General features: G+C 37.6%; 1 protein-coding gene across 26 annotated transcripts in view; it reads left to right on the top strand.

Moving 5' to 3' along the window:
- Positions 1 to 21,765, top strand: part of ANKS1B (ankyrin repeat and sterile alpha motif domain containing 1B) — a 1,023,959-nt gene that overhangs the window by 640,768 nt on the left and 361,426 nt on the right. For all 26 annotated transcript variants that reach the window (XR_011994937.1, XR_011994938.1, XR_011994935.1 and 23 more), the window contains exon 15: positions 10,510 to 10,616. Coding sequence is in view for 14 of the 26 variants with exons in the window: in XM_072724641.1 (XP_072580742.1) it covers positions 10,510 to 10,616 (107 nt within the window). In the remaining 12 variants the exon portion in view is untranslated. The remainder of the gene's footprint in view (positions 1 to 10,509; positions 10,617 to 21,765) is intronic.

Genomic DNA, 21,765 nt, shown 5'->3' with positions numbered 1-21,765 from the left:
TAAAAAGGAATGAACTATTGACACACAAGTAACTTGTGTGGATTTCCAGAAAATTATGCTGAATGAAAAGAGCCAATCCCAAATGTTACATACTATATGATTCCATGTGTATAACATTCTTGAAATGACAAATTGATAGAGATGGAGAACAGATTAGTAGGTTCCAGAGGTTAAGAAGTGGGAGGGAGAGGGAGATGGCTATGGCTATGGCTATGGCTATGAAAGATTGCATAAGGGATCCTTATGATGATACCATCTTTATCTTAACTATGGCGATGGCCACACAATCTACACGTGTGACAAAATTGTATAGAACTAAATACATATGCATACACCTATGAGTGCATATAAAACTGGCGAAATCTGAATAAGATCAATGGATTTTATAAATGCCAATTGCCTGGTTGTGATATTGTGCTATAGTGATAGATGTTAAGATTCAGGAAAATCAAGTGAAACCTATATAGAATCTCTTACTTTATAGTTCTTATAAATGCGTGTGAATCTACAATTACCTCAAAATAAAAGGTTTTAGAAAAGAAAATGGAGGGATGGGCCTACAGATATCAAAGAACCAAATAAATGATGGTATATCCACATTGTAGACAATTATGTAGCTATTTACAAGGAAAAGTTACAGCTTATCGTTTACTTGGTGGAATTTTCATAAGGCTTTTAAAAAAATTGTATTTATTTATTCATGAGAGGTGCACAGAGAGAGAGAGAAAGAGAGAGACTTATGACCTTAGCCAGTTCTCTGGGGGAAAAAAAATGTGGGAGGCATGAGGGCCAGGTAAAATAAGGACAAAGGTAGTTTATCTGGTTTACTTATTAATTCTCAGATAACTGGCTTCAATTACTTTACTTATTTGGACACTTCTACCTTCCTAACTCCTTTCTCTATAGAGTTAAAACTTTGCACGGTTATTTTTCAAACACTTTGGAGCAAGATTGGGAGACCAGAGCAGGGAGGTGGCAATGTGGGTTGGGAAAAGAAATTAAAGAGAGGGAGGGCAAAGTTTTCTAAGGGGGATAGCAATGACACTGGCTCCATTCCATCCTACCCTCCCTTCCCCCAAGGGCGCTGTACTTCAGTGATGAGTAGATTAACTTTTAAACTTTATCAACCTTTTTTTAAAAAGAGATTTTATTTATTTATTCATGAGAGACACACAGAGAGAGGCAGAGACATAGGCAGAGGAAGAAGCAGGCTCCATGCGGGGAGCCCTATGTAGGACTCCCAGGGCTCCAGGATCATGCCCTGAGCCAAAGGCAGACACTCAACTGCTGAGCTATCCAGGGGTCACATCCATAAGGCTCTGTTGAATGAGAAAAGTAAGGTTCAGAAAAGTGAGGGTAATATGATTCTGTTTTTATGAAGCAAGGCCTACAAATATGTGTGTGTTTATTTGTATGTATGTGTGTGATAGATTTGACAATGGATAAATATTTGTGAGGATACACACTAATTTGTTAACATGAATTACCTTGAGGGAAGGATGGATTATACAGCTGGTATGGAGGGACTAGGGGAGGGAATAACAAGGACAATGGAAAAAGAAGAAAAAATAGAGCACTAAAATACCAATAATATATAAAACAATAATAAAATTATATTTATATGCAATTGTATGTTTTGTATTCTTGTAATTTTTTAAGAATTTTTTTTAAAGATTTTATTTATTTATTCATAGAGACAGAGAGAGAGAGGCAGAGACACAGGCAGAGGGAGAAGCAGGCTCCATGCAGAGAGCCTGACGTGGGACTCTCTCCGGGGTCTCCAGGATCACGCCCTGGGCTGCAGGCGGTGCTAAACCGCTGCGCCACCGGGGCTGCCCGAATTCTTTCTGTTTTTATTCTGTTGTTCAATAATTGAAAAAATTTTTGAGACATAATTCCCATATTATTCAATCTAACCATTTAAGGTATTCAATCCAGGGGGACCTGAATGGCTCAGTCTGTTGAGCGTCTGCTTTTGGCTCAGGTCATTATCCCAGGGTTCTGGAATGAAGCCTCACATCAGTCATCAGTCTCCCTGCTCAGCAGTCTGCTTGTCCCTCTCCCTCTACCCTCCTTCCACTGCTTGTGCTCTCTCTCTCTCAAGTAAATAAAATATTTTTTAAAAATAAAAAATAAAAATAAAGCATACAATTCAGGGTTTTTATTTTTTTTATTCACAGAGTTTTGCAACTATCCCCAATCAATTTTAAGCATTTTTATCACCCTAAAAAGAAATGTCACGTCCATTAACAGTCACTCCTCTTTTTCACCCAATACTCTCTCTCTAGATGTAGGCAACCACTAATCTACTTTCTCTATAAATTTGTCTATTCTAGATATTTCATATAAATGGAATCATATAATTTATGGCATTTTTTTGCTGGCCACCTTTATTTAGCAAAATATTTTCAAGGTTGAGCTATGATTTAGCATCTATGAGCACTTCATTTCTCATGGACAGTTCTCTAAGATAGGAGTTGCTAGTCCAGTTAAATTTGGTTAGGAGGACTTCTTGAGGCCAGTCTTTGAAGTTTGTTCTGACCCCAGGAGGGCATTTCTTAACTGGGGCATCTCTTTCCCTGATTCTCTAAAACTAGCTGCCCTACTGTTTAGCCTGTTGTCCTAATGGAGCTGCTAGTCTCCTTTTAATTGCTTACCACAAGAATCTCCATTGTTTATAATAATACCCTTAGTCTTGAACTTCCTCATACTGTTTCAAATAAAGTCAATTTCTTGGAGAGAGCTTCAGAGCTTTCTGTACTTAAAAACTGACCTATTTGTGAACTGATATCTTATAACTAGTTCTCCTTTGGCAGAATCTTTGAGCCACTGTTCTGAGCAATGGGCAAAGGGTTCTAGACTCTGGTCAGCTTGCCTTTCTGGGCACAGAATCTCAACTCTATAAGCAAACTGGGCTGAGGACCATCAGGACCCCAGTATTCCCATCCTGTCACAACTGGGATGGAGTATATTAGATGGGGAATGGGTGGACAAAAGGAGCCCATGACCTCTCAGCCATACTCACCAGGAATTTAACTTCTGAGCCTTGGTGAGTCAGATGGAATTAGTAATGTTGCTGGCAGGGATGCCTGGGTGGCTTAGTCGGTTAAGTGCTTGACTCTTGATCTCAGCTCAGATCTTGATCTTAGGCTTGTGAGTTCAAGCACTGCATTGGAGCTCACTTAAAAAAAAAAAAAAAGGAAGAAAGAAATGCTGCTGGCTTATCCCTTTTGATAAGGTATGATATCCTTTGGATGGGAGCTGAGAGGGAGTCTCATCTCTTGGGCACAGCCACTCAGAGTGAAGTTTCTTTCAAGCTGAGCTGGGGAGAGAGAAGAGAGAAGAGAGAAGGAACAAGCTCAAGTACCACAGACTCTCTGTTCTTAGCCAAGTTTCAGTAGATTTTCTTGAATAAATATTTTTTTCATCCTCTGTATATTCTTAGAACAATTTACAGAGACTTTTAAAGGTTGTTTTATTATACAATTTCAGCAATTATGTCTGTTTTGCTGAGGATCAGGTCCACAGAACTTTTCACGTTGCCATTCTGACAGTAGTACCCCCAGATTATTTTTTAAAAGATTGTGCCAAAGAAAATTCATGGTTTCATCACACAGTCTGAGTTTCATTTCCTTATCTGAAATGAGGCTAATAATCCATATCACACTGCCTAGGACATAGTATCTCTGAATAACTATTAACTTATTATTTTCCTTCCGTCTATCTCACTCTGGGGACTTAGAGAAGTTCTAGTTGAATAAAGGTGCCTGCCCAATAAGGTATTGTTATGCTTGAAAAATTTTGAGACCCCAAGAAAATATTTCAAGTAATATTTGAGGTGAGAAATATACTTAACCACTATAAGAAAAAAGTGATCTTCAGACTTGAACCAGGGTTCTTTTAGAGCTGTGGCTCATGGGAAAATACTTTAACAAAACTGCAAACAATATGATTCAAGATCTCTTTCTTCGTCCTCCCTCCCCCTTACCACCTCACCCTACCCAACTCTCTCACTACTCATTTTCCTCTTGCATTATAGCTTTACACCAACATATGAGAATTACTGAGTAGAAACTGAATGAATAAAGAATAAAGTTTAATCTATACAGAGATTTGCAAAGTGATTGGTGACTAGTACTGTCTCCAACCTATATTTGTTTTTTTACAAATTGCAGTATAGCAATACACCATGTTACATTAATTTCAGGTACACAACATAGTTATTTGACAACTCTGATAACTCTGTAAGTCATGCTATGTTCACAAGTGTAGCTACTATTTGTTACCATATGATGCTATAATATAATATATAATATGATATAATACAGTCAAATACCATTGATTATATTCTCTATGCTGTACCAAAAGCCTGTATCTCCCAAGCCCCTTCACCCATTTTGCCACACCTCTCCCCACTCCTGACATTATCAGTTTGTTCTCTGTATTTATGGGCCTGTTTCTGCTTTTTATTTGTTCATTTTGTTTTTTAGATTCCACGTATAAGTGAAATCATATGGTATTTGTCTTTCTTTAACTTGTTTCACTTGGCATAATACCCTCCAGACCCATCCATGTTGTCACAAATGGGAAGATCTCATTCCTCTTTATGGCGGGGTAATATTGCATTGCACATATATGCCACATCTTCTTTATCCATTCACCTACCAGTGGACACTTGGGCTGCTCCCATATCTCAGCTATTGTAAATAATGCTGCAGTAAACATAGCAGTGGATGCATCTTTTTAAAATTAGTGTTTTGTTTGTTTTGGGTACATACCCAGTAGTGGAATTACTGGATCATATGGTAATTCTATTTTTAATTTTCTGAGACATCTCTATATTGTTTTTCACAATGGCTATATCAATTTGCATTCCCACCAACAGTGTATGAAGGGTCCTTTTCCCCCATATCCTTGCCAACACTTGTTATTTCTTGTCTTTTTGATGCTAGCCATTTTTTTTTTAAAGATTTTGTTATTTATTCATGAGAGACACAGAGAGAGAGAGAGGCAGAGACACAGGCAGAGGGAGAAGCAGGCTCCATGCAGGGAGCCAGACATGAGGACTGGATCCTGGGTCTCCAGGATCACACCGTGGGCTGAAGGCAGCCCTAAACCACTGAGCCACCTGGGCTGCCCAATACTAGCCATTTTGAAAGGTGTGAGGTGATAATGCCGTTGTGGTTTTGATTTGCATTTTCCTGGTAATTACTGATGTTAATCATCTTTTTATGTGTGTTTGGCCATCTCCATGTCTTCTTTGGAGAAATGTCTATTCCGGCCCTCTGAAAAATTTTTAAACAGATTGTTTTTTTAGTTTTAAATTGTTTAAGTTCTTTATACATTTTGCATATTAACCCTAATAAATATATTATTTGCAGATATCTTCTCTCATTCACTAGGTTGCCTTTTTGTTTTGTGTATAGTTTCCTTTGCTGTGCAAAATCTTTTTATTCTGATATAGTCCCATTAGTTTATTTTTGTTTCTGTTTCGCTTCCCTAAGGAGACATACCTAGAAAAACATTGCTAAAGTGAATGCCAAAGAGATTACTCAGTACGTTTTCTTCTAGAAGTTTTATGGTTTCATGTCTCAAATTTGGGTCTTTAATCCATTTAAAGATTATTTTTGTGTATGAAAGTGATTCAGTTTCATTCTTTTCCATGTAGTGTCCAGTTTTCCCAGTACCATTGGTTGACAAGACTATCTTTTCCCATTGTATATTTTTGCCTTCTTTGTTGTAGATTAATTGACCATATAATTGTGGGTTTATTCTGAGCTTCCTATTCTATCCCATTGATATGTGTGTCTATTTTTGTGCCAGTCCCACACTGTTCTGATTATTATAACTTTGTAGTATATCTTGAAATCTGGAATTGTGATACCTCCATCTTTGTTCTTCTTTCTCAAGATTGCTTTGGCTATTCAGGTCTTTTGTGGCTCCATAAAAATTTTTGTGTTATTTGTTCTAGTTATGTGAAAAATATTACTGGTATTTTGATAGGGATTGCATTAAATCTGTAGATTGCCTTGAATAGTATGGACATGTTAACATTAATTCTTCCAACTCATGAGCATGGAATACCTTTCCATTTGTTTGTGTCATCTTCAATTTCTTTCATCCATGTTTTATATTTCCAGAGTAGAGATTTTTCACTTCCTTGATTAAATTTATTCCTAGTTATTTTATTATTTTTGGTGTAATTGTAAATGGAATTGCTTTCTTAATTTCTCTTTCAGCAGAGAAATTCTTTGTTGTTAGTGTATAGAAATGCTACCAATTTCTGGGTATTAATTTTGTATCCTGAAACCTTACTGAATTCATTTATTACTTCTAATGTTTTTTGGTGGAGTCTTTAAGGTTTCTGTGTATAGTATCATGTCATCTGCGAATGGTGACAGTTTTACTTCTTCCTTACCAATTTGGATGCCTTTTGTTTCTTTTTCTTGTCTGATTGCTACAGCTGGAACTTCCAAAACTATGTTCAATAAAAGTGATGAGAGTGGATGTTCTTGTCTTGTTGCTGATCTTAGGGAAAATGCTCTTAGTTTTTCACAATTGAGTATGATGTTAGGTGTGGGTTTGTCATATCTGGACTTTATTATGTTGAGCTATATGTTCCCTCTAACCCCACTTTGTTGAGGGTTTTTTATCATGAATAAATATTGTTTTTTGTCAAATGCTTTTCCTACATCTATTGAAATAATCATATAGTTTTTATCCTTAATTCTGTTGATATGGTATATATCATATTGATTGATTTATGAATATTGAACCTATGATAAATCTCACTTGATTGTGGTACAAGATCCTTTTAATATATTGCTGATTTCAGTTTGCTGGCATTTTGTTAAGGATGTGTGGATCTATATTCATTAGGATATTGGCCTGTATGCAAGCTATGTTTTTATCAAGCAGTCTGGAGGGATCCCTGGGTGGCGCAGCGGTTTGGCGCCTGCCTTTGGCCTAAGGCGCGATCCTGGAGATCCGGGATCGAATCCCACATCGGGCTCCCGGTGCATGGAGCCTGCTTCACCCTCTGCCTGTGTCTCTGCCTTTCTCTCTCTGTGTGTGACTATCATGGATAAATAAAAAATAAAAATAAAAAAAATCAGTCTGGACCTTGAAATAACTCTCATCTCTCCCTCTCTCTCTTGGAAATGAAAATGGAAATCCTATGAAAGCCATTTCCAATATCATTGACTCATTCATTTAACAAAGATGATTTAATTCCTAGGCTGTGTGTGTGGCACTGTAGGTACTTGGTCCCTGTTATTCATCTTAAGAAATGAGATAGGATTTTAGGAGCTGGCCAATCAGCGTATGCTTTACCAGGCCAAAACATTATTATTATGTTTGTACAACCGTTTTGTAGCCTATCCACCTGTTCATAGTTCAAAATGATTAGGATGAACAGTGTGGATGTGAGCTTAGGAAAGGCAATTGATATTCACCTTTAATTCCACCTCATACCAGCTTTAGAACTGGCCAAGGACAAATAGGGTCTTGTTTTCAACTTCTTATACGAGCCATATTGAGCAATCAGAGCCCCTTAAAACTGATTCCCAAACTGCTACAAACTTGTTGACCTTTTTAAAAGATCTAGAACCAATCAGAAATAAATTATAAGTAAGTGAAAAAGAGGATGAGGATATTAAAAATCCAGACCTGAAAATTCTATTTAAAAACCTACCTATCGGGACACTTGGGTGGCTCAGCGGTTGTGCGTCCGCCTTCAGCTCAGGGCAGGATCCCGGAGTTCAACATTGAGCTCCCACATCCGGCTCCCAGTGAGGAGTCTGCTTCTCCCTCTGCCTATGTCTCTGCCTCTTTCTGTGTCTCTCATGGATAAATAAAAATCTTTAAAAAAATTAAAACCTACTTATCATCTTTTAAATAAAGAATTCAGAGACTTGGGATAGAAATTTTTTAATGAAAATTTAAATCTGAAACTAAAATTTTATGTAGTTTGGATTATGAAATGAAAATTAATGTTATTTGATTTAACAACTATATACTGAATCCTTAGCACACGCAGTACTAACAAGACATAGTTCTACATTGGAGAAATAAGTCTTACACACAAATAATTACAATATTAGATGGAAAATATTTGTTCTAATAGAGGGTCTAAGAATGCCACTTCAAACAGATAAAGAAGACATTTATTCCTGTTAGGAGGGATTATAAAAAAATTAAAGGAAACATCATCTGATCCAAATCCAATGAAGGGACCGAAATGTGGGCACATAACAAAACCAACCCCAATATGTTACAGGCTCCCATTAGGGACCAGCCAGAAATCCCACCTGACTGGAGTACTGGGGAAAAAGAAATAAATGTAGATGATTTGTAGCAGATCATGGAGACCTCAAAATGTCATTGAAGGAGCTGGGAGTTTATTTTGAAGCCAACTGAAAACCATGGAGGGGTTTTAAAACAAAGCCTTATAGTCAAAACTGCCTTAGATTAGTCTGACACCATGTATCAAATGGATTTTTAAATATCAGAGATAGGAAAACCAATATAGACACTATTGTTGAATCAGACCATGTTGGACCTAAACATTTCATAAAATAGCAGAATTAAAGTAGATGGCAGTTCCATAAACATGAAATAGTACATAGGATCCAGGTGATAGAAGCAAGAAACACTGGTGAGGGATGACTGGAACTTGGAAATGCATGTCCGTAGTGGAGGAGGTAATACAAGATGTTTTGAGGTTCAAAGTGTGTGTCAGGCAGGCTGACAAAGTTCTTAAAAAGAGAAAGATAAGGTCTGGAGAAGAAAAATAATGTTTCCTATATTTAATAAATATTTATTGAGCACTTACTAAGTGCCAGGCACTATTCTGGGGGTGGGGGGGAGATGAGAGTTATCTTTCTTTGATTTTTAAAACACTTTATGTAGAAAAGGCACTGTTCCCCATCTGTGTAACCCCAAAGGCAGAGCTGGAGCCAATGAGTAGGAGTCAGGTAGGAAGTAAGATATCTAATAAATGGAGGCGTCTTGATAAGTAGTAAGAGCTCTGTTTCAGGCAGTATTCAAGCATAAATTGGATAATGATCTTCCGGGCCCCCTGTGACAAGGGATTTCTGCCATAAGCAAGAGGTTAGACTAACCCTTCTGCACATTGTCTCCCAATCTTAAGTAAGAGTCTATTCTTTTCCTATGATCTAGTCCTATGGGTTCTATTTTTTTTCTTTGGGTTCTATTATTAATCTCTGATTTCTCTCAATTATTAAATAAATTACCCAATCTGTCTGCCATTCAGTAAAACTCACACATTTGCATCTGTTATTCTTGAATTATTTTTGGTGAGGGCTCCTCTTCTTTATTAAAAATCTCTATCCAGTAATGTTACCTTAATAGCTAATTTCGCATGCTAACCCTGGTAGACTGGGTTATAAATATCAGAGGGGGAAAATGGATCTCTTGCGCCTAATAATATTTTTGTTTGGAAGAAGCCCTGCAAATGAGAAATGAATTATATTGACTTCAAAACTGTGATGCAGTTTCTGTCTTTTGCAGTAATTCAGAAAGGGGAAAAAATATTTCAGAAAGGTTCATTTTGATACAGCGCGTTAAAGAAAGAATGATTATTCTCCAAGCCCTGTAAAGCTTTAGATCGGAAACATGTATCTGTGTTGCGGTTAGAATGGAAGAAAGGAAAAGAGAAGAAAAGGAGAGGAGAAAGGAAACCTGGAGTGAGCTCCGCTATCAGCTATAGTTAAAGCTTTGCATTTCCTGGTGTCTTTTGAAACGTAAAATTCCACAACAAATAGCCCTGTAACGTATAACCAGTATGAAGATTCAATTCAGATTTAAGCACTTTGGTTTGCTTTTGAATCTTGCTATTTTCTGCATTTGTTTTGACTGCTCTCATCATTCAGGATTGACGCTTGGATGGGTGTGTAGGAGGAAGCAGCAGCAGCAGGCTTACAGCTTGCAGACACAAAAAAAAAAAAAAAAAAAAAAAAAAAAAAAGACTGCCTTATCTGATGGCTATTATTGAAAATGCGAGGTGTAGCCTGGGCTGGGTAATGAAGGGGAGCGAGCGAGGGGGAGCAAGGAGCATGGAGCTGCATACTGATGAGTGTAGGAGTACTTGATAAAAAGAATCCTGGCTGGCGGCCGTGCATTGCTCATTGTGGAGTACTCCAACAATCACATAGAACGCAGACCAGCCTAAGCTGACAGCTTGATATGCCTTCTTCTGCTGCCTGGTTTTGGGGGCTGTATGACGTACTGGTCGGTAGTAAAGATTAATATGTAAGAAATGTGGAGCTAGGATCAAGTCATACTCCACAGCCTGCCTGGCAAACTATGTTTTACTTCTGACTTTGCTCTCTCGCTGAGAACATTAATCTGTCAAGCTGGCGGGCTCCTTTGATAGCAACTTTCCCAGGAGCATGATGTGGCAATGCCACCTCTCAGCCCAGGACTACCGCTATTACCCAGTGGACGGCTACTCCCTGCTTAAACGCTTCCCTCTTCATCCTCTTACAGGACCCAGATGCCCCGTCCAAACAGTGGGACAATGGTTGGAAAGCATTGGGCTACCTCAGTACGAGAACCACCTGATGGCTAATGGATTTGACAATGTACAGTTTATGGTAAGACGCTCTCTGTGTCCACGGAGCTGCCTTTTGTCTGTCTTTGCTTCTTATGTGTCTTCCACGGCTCAGAGGCAGCCTCATCTGCACTGAAACCGGTCAATTGATATATGTAACTGCATCAGAAAATCGGATGCCCTTAGGACTGAACTTACTGTGTTCGTGTAGACACTTGCTGAAAAACGAGATCTGTAGGCATTCTGATACATGTGTATTATATGAATGAACCGGTGAGGGTACTATTTATAGGCAGGGAAAGAGGATTAACATTTATATTCTCCCTGTCATTCTTTGTGTGATTTTTATAAATTTGTCTTCTCGGAATACCCGGTTAGATTATAGCACTCTCCGGTTCCTTCTCATTCCTAAAACGTATTCTTGCATTCGAGCATCGGCGTTTCGTGAACAATTAGGCAATTTGTTATGTTTATGGTGTAAAGATGATTTTTTTTCCTTTCCTGATAGTTGTTCGATAAGCAGTTTAAATCATGCGGACGACCTTTAGTTTGTTAGCAAACTGCTTCAGATGGTCAATTATGGAGAACATTCACTTACTTACCCACCCTGACTGAGGAGCACCGAAGTGTTATTTATTACTTTAGATAAAAAAACAAACACTTCCATCAACTACCTGTCAGTATTTAGAGAGAGAGGCCGATGGACTAAGTGCATTCATGTACTTCGGAATACTGGGCTGCATGCAATCTACAGCCGGTGTGTGCAAACTTCTCACTGTGATGAATATAGGTGAGGAAGAAGGGGGGCGGGGGGAGTCATGCAGACCCATAATACAGCTTCTAATCATTCATACACCTCCCCCAGTGCTCACCAGTTTCCCTTGTTAAGCTACGTCACAGTCCTTATTACCTTTCCTTGCTTTTAAGTTCTCATCACACGTTTTACTGATCCCTAAATTTAGAGAGAGCTACATCCTATAAGCATGTAGCACACAAGTGGCTTGCAGAAATAACTGATAGCTATTTCTAAATAAAATACTGGGGCAAGACACCTGAATTTTATTAATCCCAGAATTGATAACAAAATACGAGAGCTAGTTATGTTTTTGTTTTTTTAATTTCCATCTGAGATTCTTTTTCTCCAAGCTTGACTTGTCTATTACGGGTTTAAAAATTAGTTAAACTTCTGCCTTTTTTCCCCAAAAAGTGTATGCTCCATGAGCTTTTGTAAAAAGCTACATAAATGTAGTAAGACAGATGAGCCCTAAGTGACGGTATACCTAGAACCCTTTATGGACCTGTTTTTTATAATGGGATACGCAGCTACTGTTATTTTCCTCGTGTTGGAGAGAAGTGTCACTGATTAGACAGGCAAGTTATTGTGGGGATTTAAATAGGAAGAAAAGTGAAATTTCTTCAGTTGCTATGACAGTCTTAGGACACTGAGCAGATTTAGGACAGACTTAGGACACTAAACAGAGAACACGAAGAACTCCTGGAACTATCAAACAGAATGAAAGTCTTTTCATGGTTATTTCTATTTACTGCACATTTTGATGTCTTTATTCTTTCTCTCTGTCTCTGCTGGAGATAAGACTTTCTCATCCTCACTCCTCAAGCCCTTGTCCAAATTTATTCCGGTCCCATGAGAAGCTAGGTAGGTCTTTGGATTCTCTAGATTTTTTTGGCTACTTCCAAATATTTGAATTCAGCATAATTTTCCTCTGAATATTGAACACGTTTGAGCAAATATAACCCCTTTTTGAAAGCCCGAAACTGAAAGGTTAATCAAACAGTTTTCAAATTGAGCATTTCGAGGTCGTAGAACAACATTCAGGAATGAATTATGTATAAGCATTCCAAAATGTATCCAGGAGGCAAAAGTCCTGGGTATATGTGACAAAACCAAGGTCTGAGCTTCTCCGTAGATTATTATCTTTATTTTTTTTCAATTCTAAGTTTTACATGTAATTTCCCTGAAAATGAGAAGAGATAGTTAATTCAGATTAGTCAATGAAATACCTTCTTCATGAGAGAGAATTAATTAAGAAAAAAAAACTTTGGTCATTTAGAGGAGTTAATTATGAAAATTGAGCAAATCATAAAATGATGCTATCAATTGTTGGTTTATATGCTGCTATACGCTCTTTGCTACTAGTATCAGAAAAATTAGTTTCTACCTTTATATAAATCATTTATTGATTTCCATAATCTGATTTATTTAATTATGAATTTCGTTAAAGGACACTAATATGATCAGCCCACTCTAAGAAACAGATTTCATTAAAAGGGTGAAGAATCTTTTAGAGCTGGCTAGTCTCCACTCGGTATCAGATTCTAGCTTTTATTTTTCTTGAAGCACATTCTGACCTGCATTTATTCATCCTGTTGCCTAAGCAACAAGCACCACACTCCCATTAACTGTGATGTAGTGCAGGTCTTACTAGCTTTTTAGAACAAGACAGTAGAGACATCAAAAGGGTGTAATTAATGTTGCTTGAAACTTCATTGTACATCCATGCATAGATATGCTTTATTTAGGAAACATTCTCAAGAGTTAATTTTTCATTTAATCAATATTCCATTAATGAATGTTTTAAAGGATCCATATAAGTAACTTTCAAAGTATTTATTGAAAGCTTTAAAAAAATTTTACTAACCCTGTGCTACATACTCTGACACATAAATACAATATATGGATGATTTACCCACGGAGCTACGATTAATAAAGATTTCTTACGTCAGTCCCTAGACACAGTTAGGAAAGCAGGACCTCCATTTATTTTTGTATATCTGTCAAGTATTGCTTCTCCTTTGGGCTCTTAATATATATCCTTGATTTTACTGATTGTGATTTTTTTTTCAGTATCTGAAAAGTAGAATTCCAAACTTTCTCTTTATGTACCTAGTCCTGGTTTGCTGATATTTGTGCACACATTTGACTTTCCTGTATCCTGAAATATACAAAATAAATGGAAATTGATAAAATTAAAGGGTAACTACAAAACTACATCAGGTCACCTAAGACTTTGGGAGAGTTAGATCCACGTTGCAATCAAAAGCTCCTTCAACATAGAATCCTTCATCCAAAGACTTATCCAAGCCCTACTTACCTGTTCATCCCCTCTGAAGTCATACATGGCCAGCTCCCTCCTACTGAGATGTGCTACTCGCTAGCCTCTGGGAAAGCTGCCGGGTCCTGAAATAGGTTTATGTTTCAACATTACTTTTTTTTTTTAAAGCAAGGAATTTATATATGAAGAGTTTAGTATATAAAATGTACATGCTTATTTACTTCCTTATTATATATGTTTCTATCATCACCTCTTTTTTCCAAGTCTGTTGACTGCTTCCTAAATTTTAAGTCTCAAACTATCCATTCTTCTCTTGATAACTACTCATTTGTACTCTCCTCTCCCCATCTTGGACAGCTATTTCCTTTCCTTCCCCTCTCTCTTTTTTTTTTTTTCTTAATCCTCAAACATCTAACTCAATTCCTGCCTTGTTTATGTAGCTTTCCTTAATGACTCTAGTCCTCCGGAGCCTCTCTTTTCTCTGCACTCATGTAGAGTTTGTATTTGGTATGAAAAATTACATTTGGCATGCCATTATTCACTATCTAGAATTAGAAGTTAAATTTTTGCTCATATATATCTTGTGTCTCCCACTAGACTAGAACTTCAAATCCATGTTCTCTGTATTCAATTCTCTTGCCTTTCTCACAGCTCCTAGCATAATTCTGTGTACTTGGACATCACCCCATAATATCTGGATGCACAACAGACTGTTGTAGTTGAATCTCCAGCCTTATTTTTGAACTGGAGGCCTTGTCAGTGGAACATGGAGCATTAGTACCCTTCATTCATTCATGCAAAAAACTCTCCCTAGGCATTTTATATGTGCTAAGAAGAGTATTAATCACTAAGAACGTAACAGTAAACAATCGATGATCCTTGACCTCTAGCAGGTTACAGTATTGTTCTCAGACGTATCAGATTATTTGCATGCACATTAATGATTCATTCCTATTTAGTTTAATTTTAGAAGCATATTTCATGTGTGATACAGTTTGCTTGAGTAATTCTGGAAGACTCAACAAAATTATAAGGGAATCAGAATGTATAATGCAATAATACTTCCATATATACATTCTACTTTTTACCCCAACATGCTTATCAGCTCTGGGCTAAAAAGCACATGGGCTGCATGTACATTAGACACACATTCCTTCATGTGCTTACACACACACACATACACACATGCATCACAGGGATCTTGCCCCTCACCCTTTTCTATAATTACTGTCCCTCAGCTTATTACTTACTAACAGTGGTCTTTTTAGGAACAAATTACAGTAGACACTGGAAGAGATAAGATTTCTCAGAGAAGGGCATAAAGAAAGATAAAGATACTTAAAACATTCTCAGTGTTATGGTAGATTTATGGTCCAAAAACTGAATTAAGAAGTTTATATTATTGGAGGAGGACTGACTCATAGCCTCACCAGGATAACTAGCTGACAGTTATATTTGTAAACTCTAATCAAAAAGGGGGAAGAATGAAATTATGCCAACTCATTTTTTTTTGCAAGCATTTCCTGTGTTTCTAGGTTGCCATCGAGGTTGGCTTAGGATGCTTTGACCATTATTAAAATGTCCAAAATGCAGCCTTTACAGAGTAAAAAATAAAAATAATTCCAGGCGCCCTATGTGATTTGGCTTTTTTGTATACTTGTGTGGGTAGCATTCATAAAGGATGTGCTGAGGGTCAGAGTGATGCTAAAGAGTGGAGCCACAGAGATCTTGGAAGTCATCCATTTGGACAAAAGATTTAAGGAAGATTGATCTTATAAGTATTTACTTGAAATTTTCTATTCCATTTTTGTGGTGCATTTTACATGCTAATGTACTTACTTCTTTTTTCCTCTTTTATATAACTTTGCTGTAATAAGAGCACTATTTGCACTTGACCTGATAAAATGACCTTTTAAGTGTTCTTGCAGCATATCATGATCCAAGAAAGAAGTTACACTTGTGAAGCAGAAAAATAAATTGTCCCCAAAGGTTAAGACTAATAACCCCCAAGATGATTTCTTGTTTTATTTTTTTTTGATTTATTGTTTTAAATATCACTTAAGAAAATTTTATAAAGTTACTGAGATTGAAAGGTGTCCAAGAGAAAAATACCTACCACACTCCCCCCAACACCATCCTGTTTCTGAAACAGTCTAGTCTCCGAAGTGAGTGCCTTCACAGCAAATGTGCAGCTATAATTTCACAAACTCAGTTAATCCAGTAGTTGGTTACACATGCACTTCTGCAACAGAAAAAAAAATAGTTTTTTTAAACTACAGGCATTTAAAAATCTGTTGGCATCCAAAAGTCAAAGCCAGGAGGGAGTCATTCTTTATCTGGACAACAGCTTAATTACAAATGTAATAGGCAATAGCCTCACAGTGGTGTGAGAGAGAACTGAAAGAAGTTCTCATTTCCACTGTCTTGCTTCTCTGTGATTCAGTTTACTCATCTGTAAAATCAATCTACTGAGGGATCTAGGAGAAATGTTCTTTGGACTTGTTATTTAATATTTTGAGCTCTTTAAAGTTGCAGAGTACAATATTGGCACTGGCAGAGCTGTTAATTGTTCTTGTAGATCTCATTAGCCTTGGAAGGACACTGATTGCCTGTGCAGTGGAAAGTCAGAAACGAGGGCATGTTCAGGGATGACCATCTTGGAAGAATGGCCTTTTAGGAAAAACACTAGCTGCAGTTCTAATCTGGCGATAGTGAGGAGGCCTTTACTTCCATCTGGAAGTTACTCCAGTTACATTTTTAAGCATTAAAATAAGCTGCCCCATTTTCTAATAATGCAGGACTACAACTCCCATTACTAACTCACGCTCACACAAATTGGCCTTTAATTTAGTCCTGCAGCACATTTGCATAATTTTATCTCCAGTGTTGCTTCAAATGACCAGATATTTGGGAAGAGGAATTTACTTCATGAATCAGAAAACTTATCCAAACTGCTGAATTATGGACTAACTTTAAGAAATCCAGCCACAATCATATATATATATATATATATATATATATATATATACATATTTTGCTTCTTTAAAAAGATAGATCTCTCAAACAAGTGTTCAACAGGCAATGACCTCCATTTTCCCACTTCAAGTCACCTCCTTAACCCCTATAATCCTGCCTGCTTCCCAGCTTTTCTGCTAAAATTGTTCTCTTTGAAGTCAGTTGTGACCTGCTTCTTGCCAAATCCCAGCCCCCTTTCTTCTTACTTCATTTCTCTTGCCCTCTTTACGATGTCTTCTTTTCACCACTCACTCCTTATTGATAGTCACTCCCTTATTGATATTTATTACAGCTCTGTGACATTACACTGCTCTTTCCAATCATTTGTATTCTCTGATCCTCCTCCTGCCTCTAAATGTGCATGGTGCTCTACCTGTCTGTCCATTAGAGAGATCATTAGTTCTCATGGATCCATTGCTGTCCTCTTCTTCCTCTTTCTACCTGTTTCCAGTGCTGTCCAACTACTCAATAAGCATTCGCATATACATCTATTCATGCGAAGCATTTAGCACAGACTTGGCATAGAACAAATGCCCGACAAATGTTAAGTATTACTGCAGCAGCTAGAGTGCTCTTTCTAAAGCACACGTTTGCTTTAGCACTACTCTGCTTAAAATAATCCAGTGATTCTCAATTACCTATGGGAGATTATGTTTCCAAAATCCTTAATATGGCTTTCATATCCAGGATCCTTATGACTGGCTTGGCCCCAATTTCTTTTACAGCCTCTTCTATTACCATTTTCTCTCTTTACAATTCTAGAGAACTGTGTATTTATCTTTCATTGCCTGGCCTTTTGCACATGCTGCTCTCTGCCAAGAATGACCTTCCTTCCCCTCTTAACTCCCCTTTATCCTTTAGTTCTTAGCCTAGTTGTCACTTCTTTTAGCTGTCACTTCTTCCCTGGCCCTCCAGGGTATAGGTCAAGAATCCTTCTTTTGTAGTTCCCTTTCTTACCACTTATTTTACCATGCCATATTACCTATTTACTTGTCCACCTACCCCCACCATCTCTCCCACACACAAATAGCAGAACAGAGGTCAACAAACTTGTTCTCTCAAGGCCAGATAGTAAGTATTTTTAGGCTTTCAAAATCATGTGGTCTCTGTTGCAACTATTCACGTCTGCTCTTGTAGTATGAAAGCAGCCATAGACAATATGTAAATAATAAGTTCCAATAAAACTTTATTTACAAAAACAGGCAGATTTGGTCAAAGAGCCACAGTCTGCTACCCAACACACTTGATTATTTTTAACTCCTTGAGAATTATAGATATATTTTGACTCTCTGTATCTCCAGGGATAACTCATGGCTTACACAGGTAGACACAATAAATGTTTGATGAAAGGAAGAAGAAAGAAAGCAAATAAGGATGAAGGGAAGGAAGAAAAGAGAGAAGGAAAGAAAAAAGGAGTGAGGGAATCTGGCCAGTGGCTACAGCAAGGTTCCTGAAGGCCTGTTTGGTTAAAGAGAACCTAGTCAATAGCTAAGAATATTCAGAGCAAGAGCCAGTCTTCAAGAGTCTCCTAAGAGCTAGAGAGGGTGTTTTTGCTTAAGCTGATCAGACAGGAGTATATTTCTATCAAGAGAACTACAGGCCTAGAAACTAGAAAAACACAGCTGCAAAGGGATCCTGTTGTTCACTCTCTTTGGAATTCCTTTCTCTTCCTTCTTCACCTAATTGTGCTGCATTGTTCATGTTTCAGCTTAAGCATTACTTCCTCCCGGAAGTATTTCCTTATACCACCCTGTCATCTGGCTGGCATAGTCACTTTGTCTCTGTGCACCCCTGGCACCCTGCCCTTAGCCCTGTGCTAATCTCTATTGTATTGTATTGTATTGTATTGTGATTATATGCTCAGATGTCTGCCTCCCACCCTAGAAAATGAGTTCCTTTAGAGGCAGACATCAGGTCTCATTTATCTCTGTATTCCTAAAGCCTGGTGCAGTGCCTGGCATATCATAGCTTCTGATAAACACTGATCAGATGGATTTAAAGTTCAGTTTGGTTTCATATAACTTATCCCATGTAATTCTTACCACATCCCTGTCAATAAGTATTAGTATCCCCATTTTTATAAATGAAGAAAATATTATTATATTATTATTATATATTCATAAATGAAACTCAACAGGGTTAAAAAATATTGGCCAGTACCACCTAGATTTCAAAACCAAACCTCATTGATGTAAAGGCTCCTGCTAAAAAAAAAAGAAATAAATAAAGGCTCCTGCTCATTTCACTAAGACCACATTATCCCATCATTCCTCCCATCACTCATTCAGCAAATGTTTAGAGAGCCCCTGTTAAATTGCAGACATTGACCAGGACACTGGCATGCCCTGGAAGCACTCCCAGTTTGTCATATTTTTGGTCCTTTGAGGAACTTCTTTATCCTACTTCTTAATTTCCTACCTTGTCTCTACTACTTCTCAAGAGGGTCTCTGTTCTAATCAGACTGGAACACTCACTGCCAAATATATACCTTTATTCATAATTTCCCTGCTATGTAACATAGCCTGTCTCCTCCAAACTACCTATTCAAGAAAGACCCATTCCTCAAGGCCCTGGCTCCCCCACCTCCTCTGTGGAGCCTTTTACTGGTCTGGACCTGGCCCACCTCTTCAGCTTCATCTTTCACCCCTCTTTAAGCCCTGGCTGTGTTGAATTATTGTAGTACTACATCCATGCCATACTGAATTACAATTCCATGTCTTTGCACACACTGCATCTTATACACATTGTTCTCTGCCCAGAACATTCCCTTCCTGCACTCATTCTTAGCCTGGATAACTCTTACTTCAAAATCCCAGCTCAGAAGTTCCTTCTGAGAAGACTTTTACAAATTCTGTTGTGGTATTACTCAACTATCCTTCACTGGCCTCCCACAGCACCCTATATACACCTTTAATGGGGCAATCTTATCATACAAAGCCAAATTACCTGCTTTTTTACCTAACTCCTTCCCATGAGGAAAAGAATCGTGTTTTGTTCAGTATTATTTTCCTACCACATTATAGGTCCTTGTATAGTTTGCTAGGACTGCCATAACAAAGTGCCACAAACTGTGTGGTGTAAGCCACAGAAATTTATTGTCACAGTTCTGGAGGCCAGAAGTCCAAGACCATGGTGTTGGCAAGACTGGCTCCTCTGAAGCATGTGAGGGGAGGATCTGTTCTAGGCTTTCACTAGCCAGTAGTCTCCCTGTGTTTTCACATCATCTTCTCTGTGTGTGTGTCTGTGTCCAAATTTCCTTATCTTATAAGGACACCAGTCACATTGGATTAGGGCCCACCCTAGTGATCTCATTTTTAACCTAATTAGCTCTGTAAAGTCCTTATCTCCAAATAAAGTCGCATTCTGAGGTACTGGGGGTTAGGACTTCAACATATAAATTTAGGAGAAACACAATTCCACCCATAACAGTCCTTAATAATGTTTATACATAACTATCCTTTATTATCACTCATAGAGCTAAGCAGCTCATAATGGTCACACAATAAATATTTGATTAATTGAATTAAACTCAATCTACTTGAGGTTTACACGAGATTTATAATGTTCAGAGTCTGATGTTATTCTTTCATCAATGATAAGTGCAATCTCCCTGAAAACTTAGTTTCATACGCATGGGTACAAGGTCATATATGGTATATACAAGGTCATGCTGCTAGTTAATATGAGAAGCAGCAAGGCCAGAACTGAGAAATTCCTACCTCTCTGCCTTACACTCTTTCCATTTTACTTTGCAGCTCTGCTGGCCCCTAAATAAATCACATTTACAGGAAATATTCATTTTTTTGGCCATCCTTATGGTTGATAACTCTTTGGTAGAAGAGCTCAATATAAATAATTTAATAAAATAACTAAAATAACTACTGTTTAACAAAAACTTGTTATATATATTTTTTACATACGTTCTATTTACCTCTCCCACAGACGTTACAAAGTATGTATTATTATTATTCCAGTTTTACCAATTCCAAAACTTAGAGAGATACCAAATATCTGGCCTAACCCACTCAAGCCAATCTTCAGGCCAATCTTACTCCAAAGGGAAAAAATTTTTTCTCAATAAGATTTGCTGAGGCAACATAATGTAGGTGAGCTGAGAAAAGGTATGGGCTCTGAACAAACAAAAAGAAAAACTTTGCCTCACACAGAGATTAGGAAATCCAGACTAAGGAAATTCCCACCGTACACAGGATTATAAAAAAAACAAAGAAACACATGTACCTTCAACTCAAGTCTGAGACCATCTAAATGGGAGTCATTCTATACATACAGAAGACATGACATCAAACAGGAGTAGCGTTCATGGAAGATATGGTTTACCCTCTGGTATAATCTTTTTTAAAGTTAATGAATTGTCATTATGAATTGCTATGTATTTCTACCCACCAGAAAACTCAAGCTAAAGAAACACAGAAATGATACCTTCCAGGTCATTGCATACTTGTCGCTGACTTCATCCCAGACTTCTTAATCTTAGAATATACCATGCACATCATAGATATTGGAAACTATCCATTCATTTAGGAACATATGATCTAAGAGAGTATTGAGAAACAAGAGCCCTTATGACTCTCCTTAGAAGTTATAGAGGCATATTAGGAGAAGAGAAAAATACAATGAATAATTAATATAGGCCTCTAAATATCAGGTCATTGATTTCTGCCCCTTGAGGCCACAGAATTAAATTTCAGGTTGTTAAACTTTTACCTTCTGTCAGACTGAGCAAAGATGATTAGGATTCATATCCAAAGCATTGTGGAACATCTTGGGTTTCTAAGCCAATATCTGTTTAGATGGTTGGCAAGAAGAATTAGGTTTGTCCTTCCAAAGTTTTGAAGGAGATCCGGTAGTAAGAGGCCTAGAATCTAGAGTATCCCAAGTTTATTTGCCAGGAGCTATATTATACACCATTTTATCAGAAAGGAGTGATCCTGTAAAGAACAAGCTGGGCACTTAGTATTCATCAGGCTTATAACTATGTAACCCATCCAGTTATTTGCTAGCTCAGAATGAAAAATATAGGCTGGCCAATATCTACTCGAGAAATCTCCTACTCTTAAAAAAAAAAAAGCAAGCAAAAAATCA

The sequence above is a fragment of the Vulpes vulpes genome, chromosome 10 (genome assembly GCF_048418805.1).
Source record: "Vulpes vulpes isolate BD-2025 chromosome 10, VulVul3, whole genome shotgun sequence".
Taxonomy (NCBI): domain Eukaryota; kingdom Metazoa; phylum Chordata; class Mammalia; order Carnivora; family Canidae; genus Vulpes; species Vulpes vulpes.
This window is presented reverse-complemented; position numbering and strand designations above follow the sequence as displayed.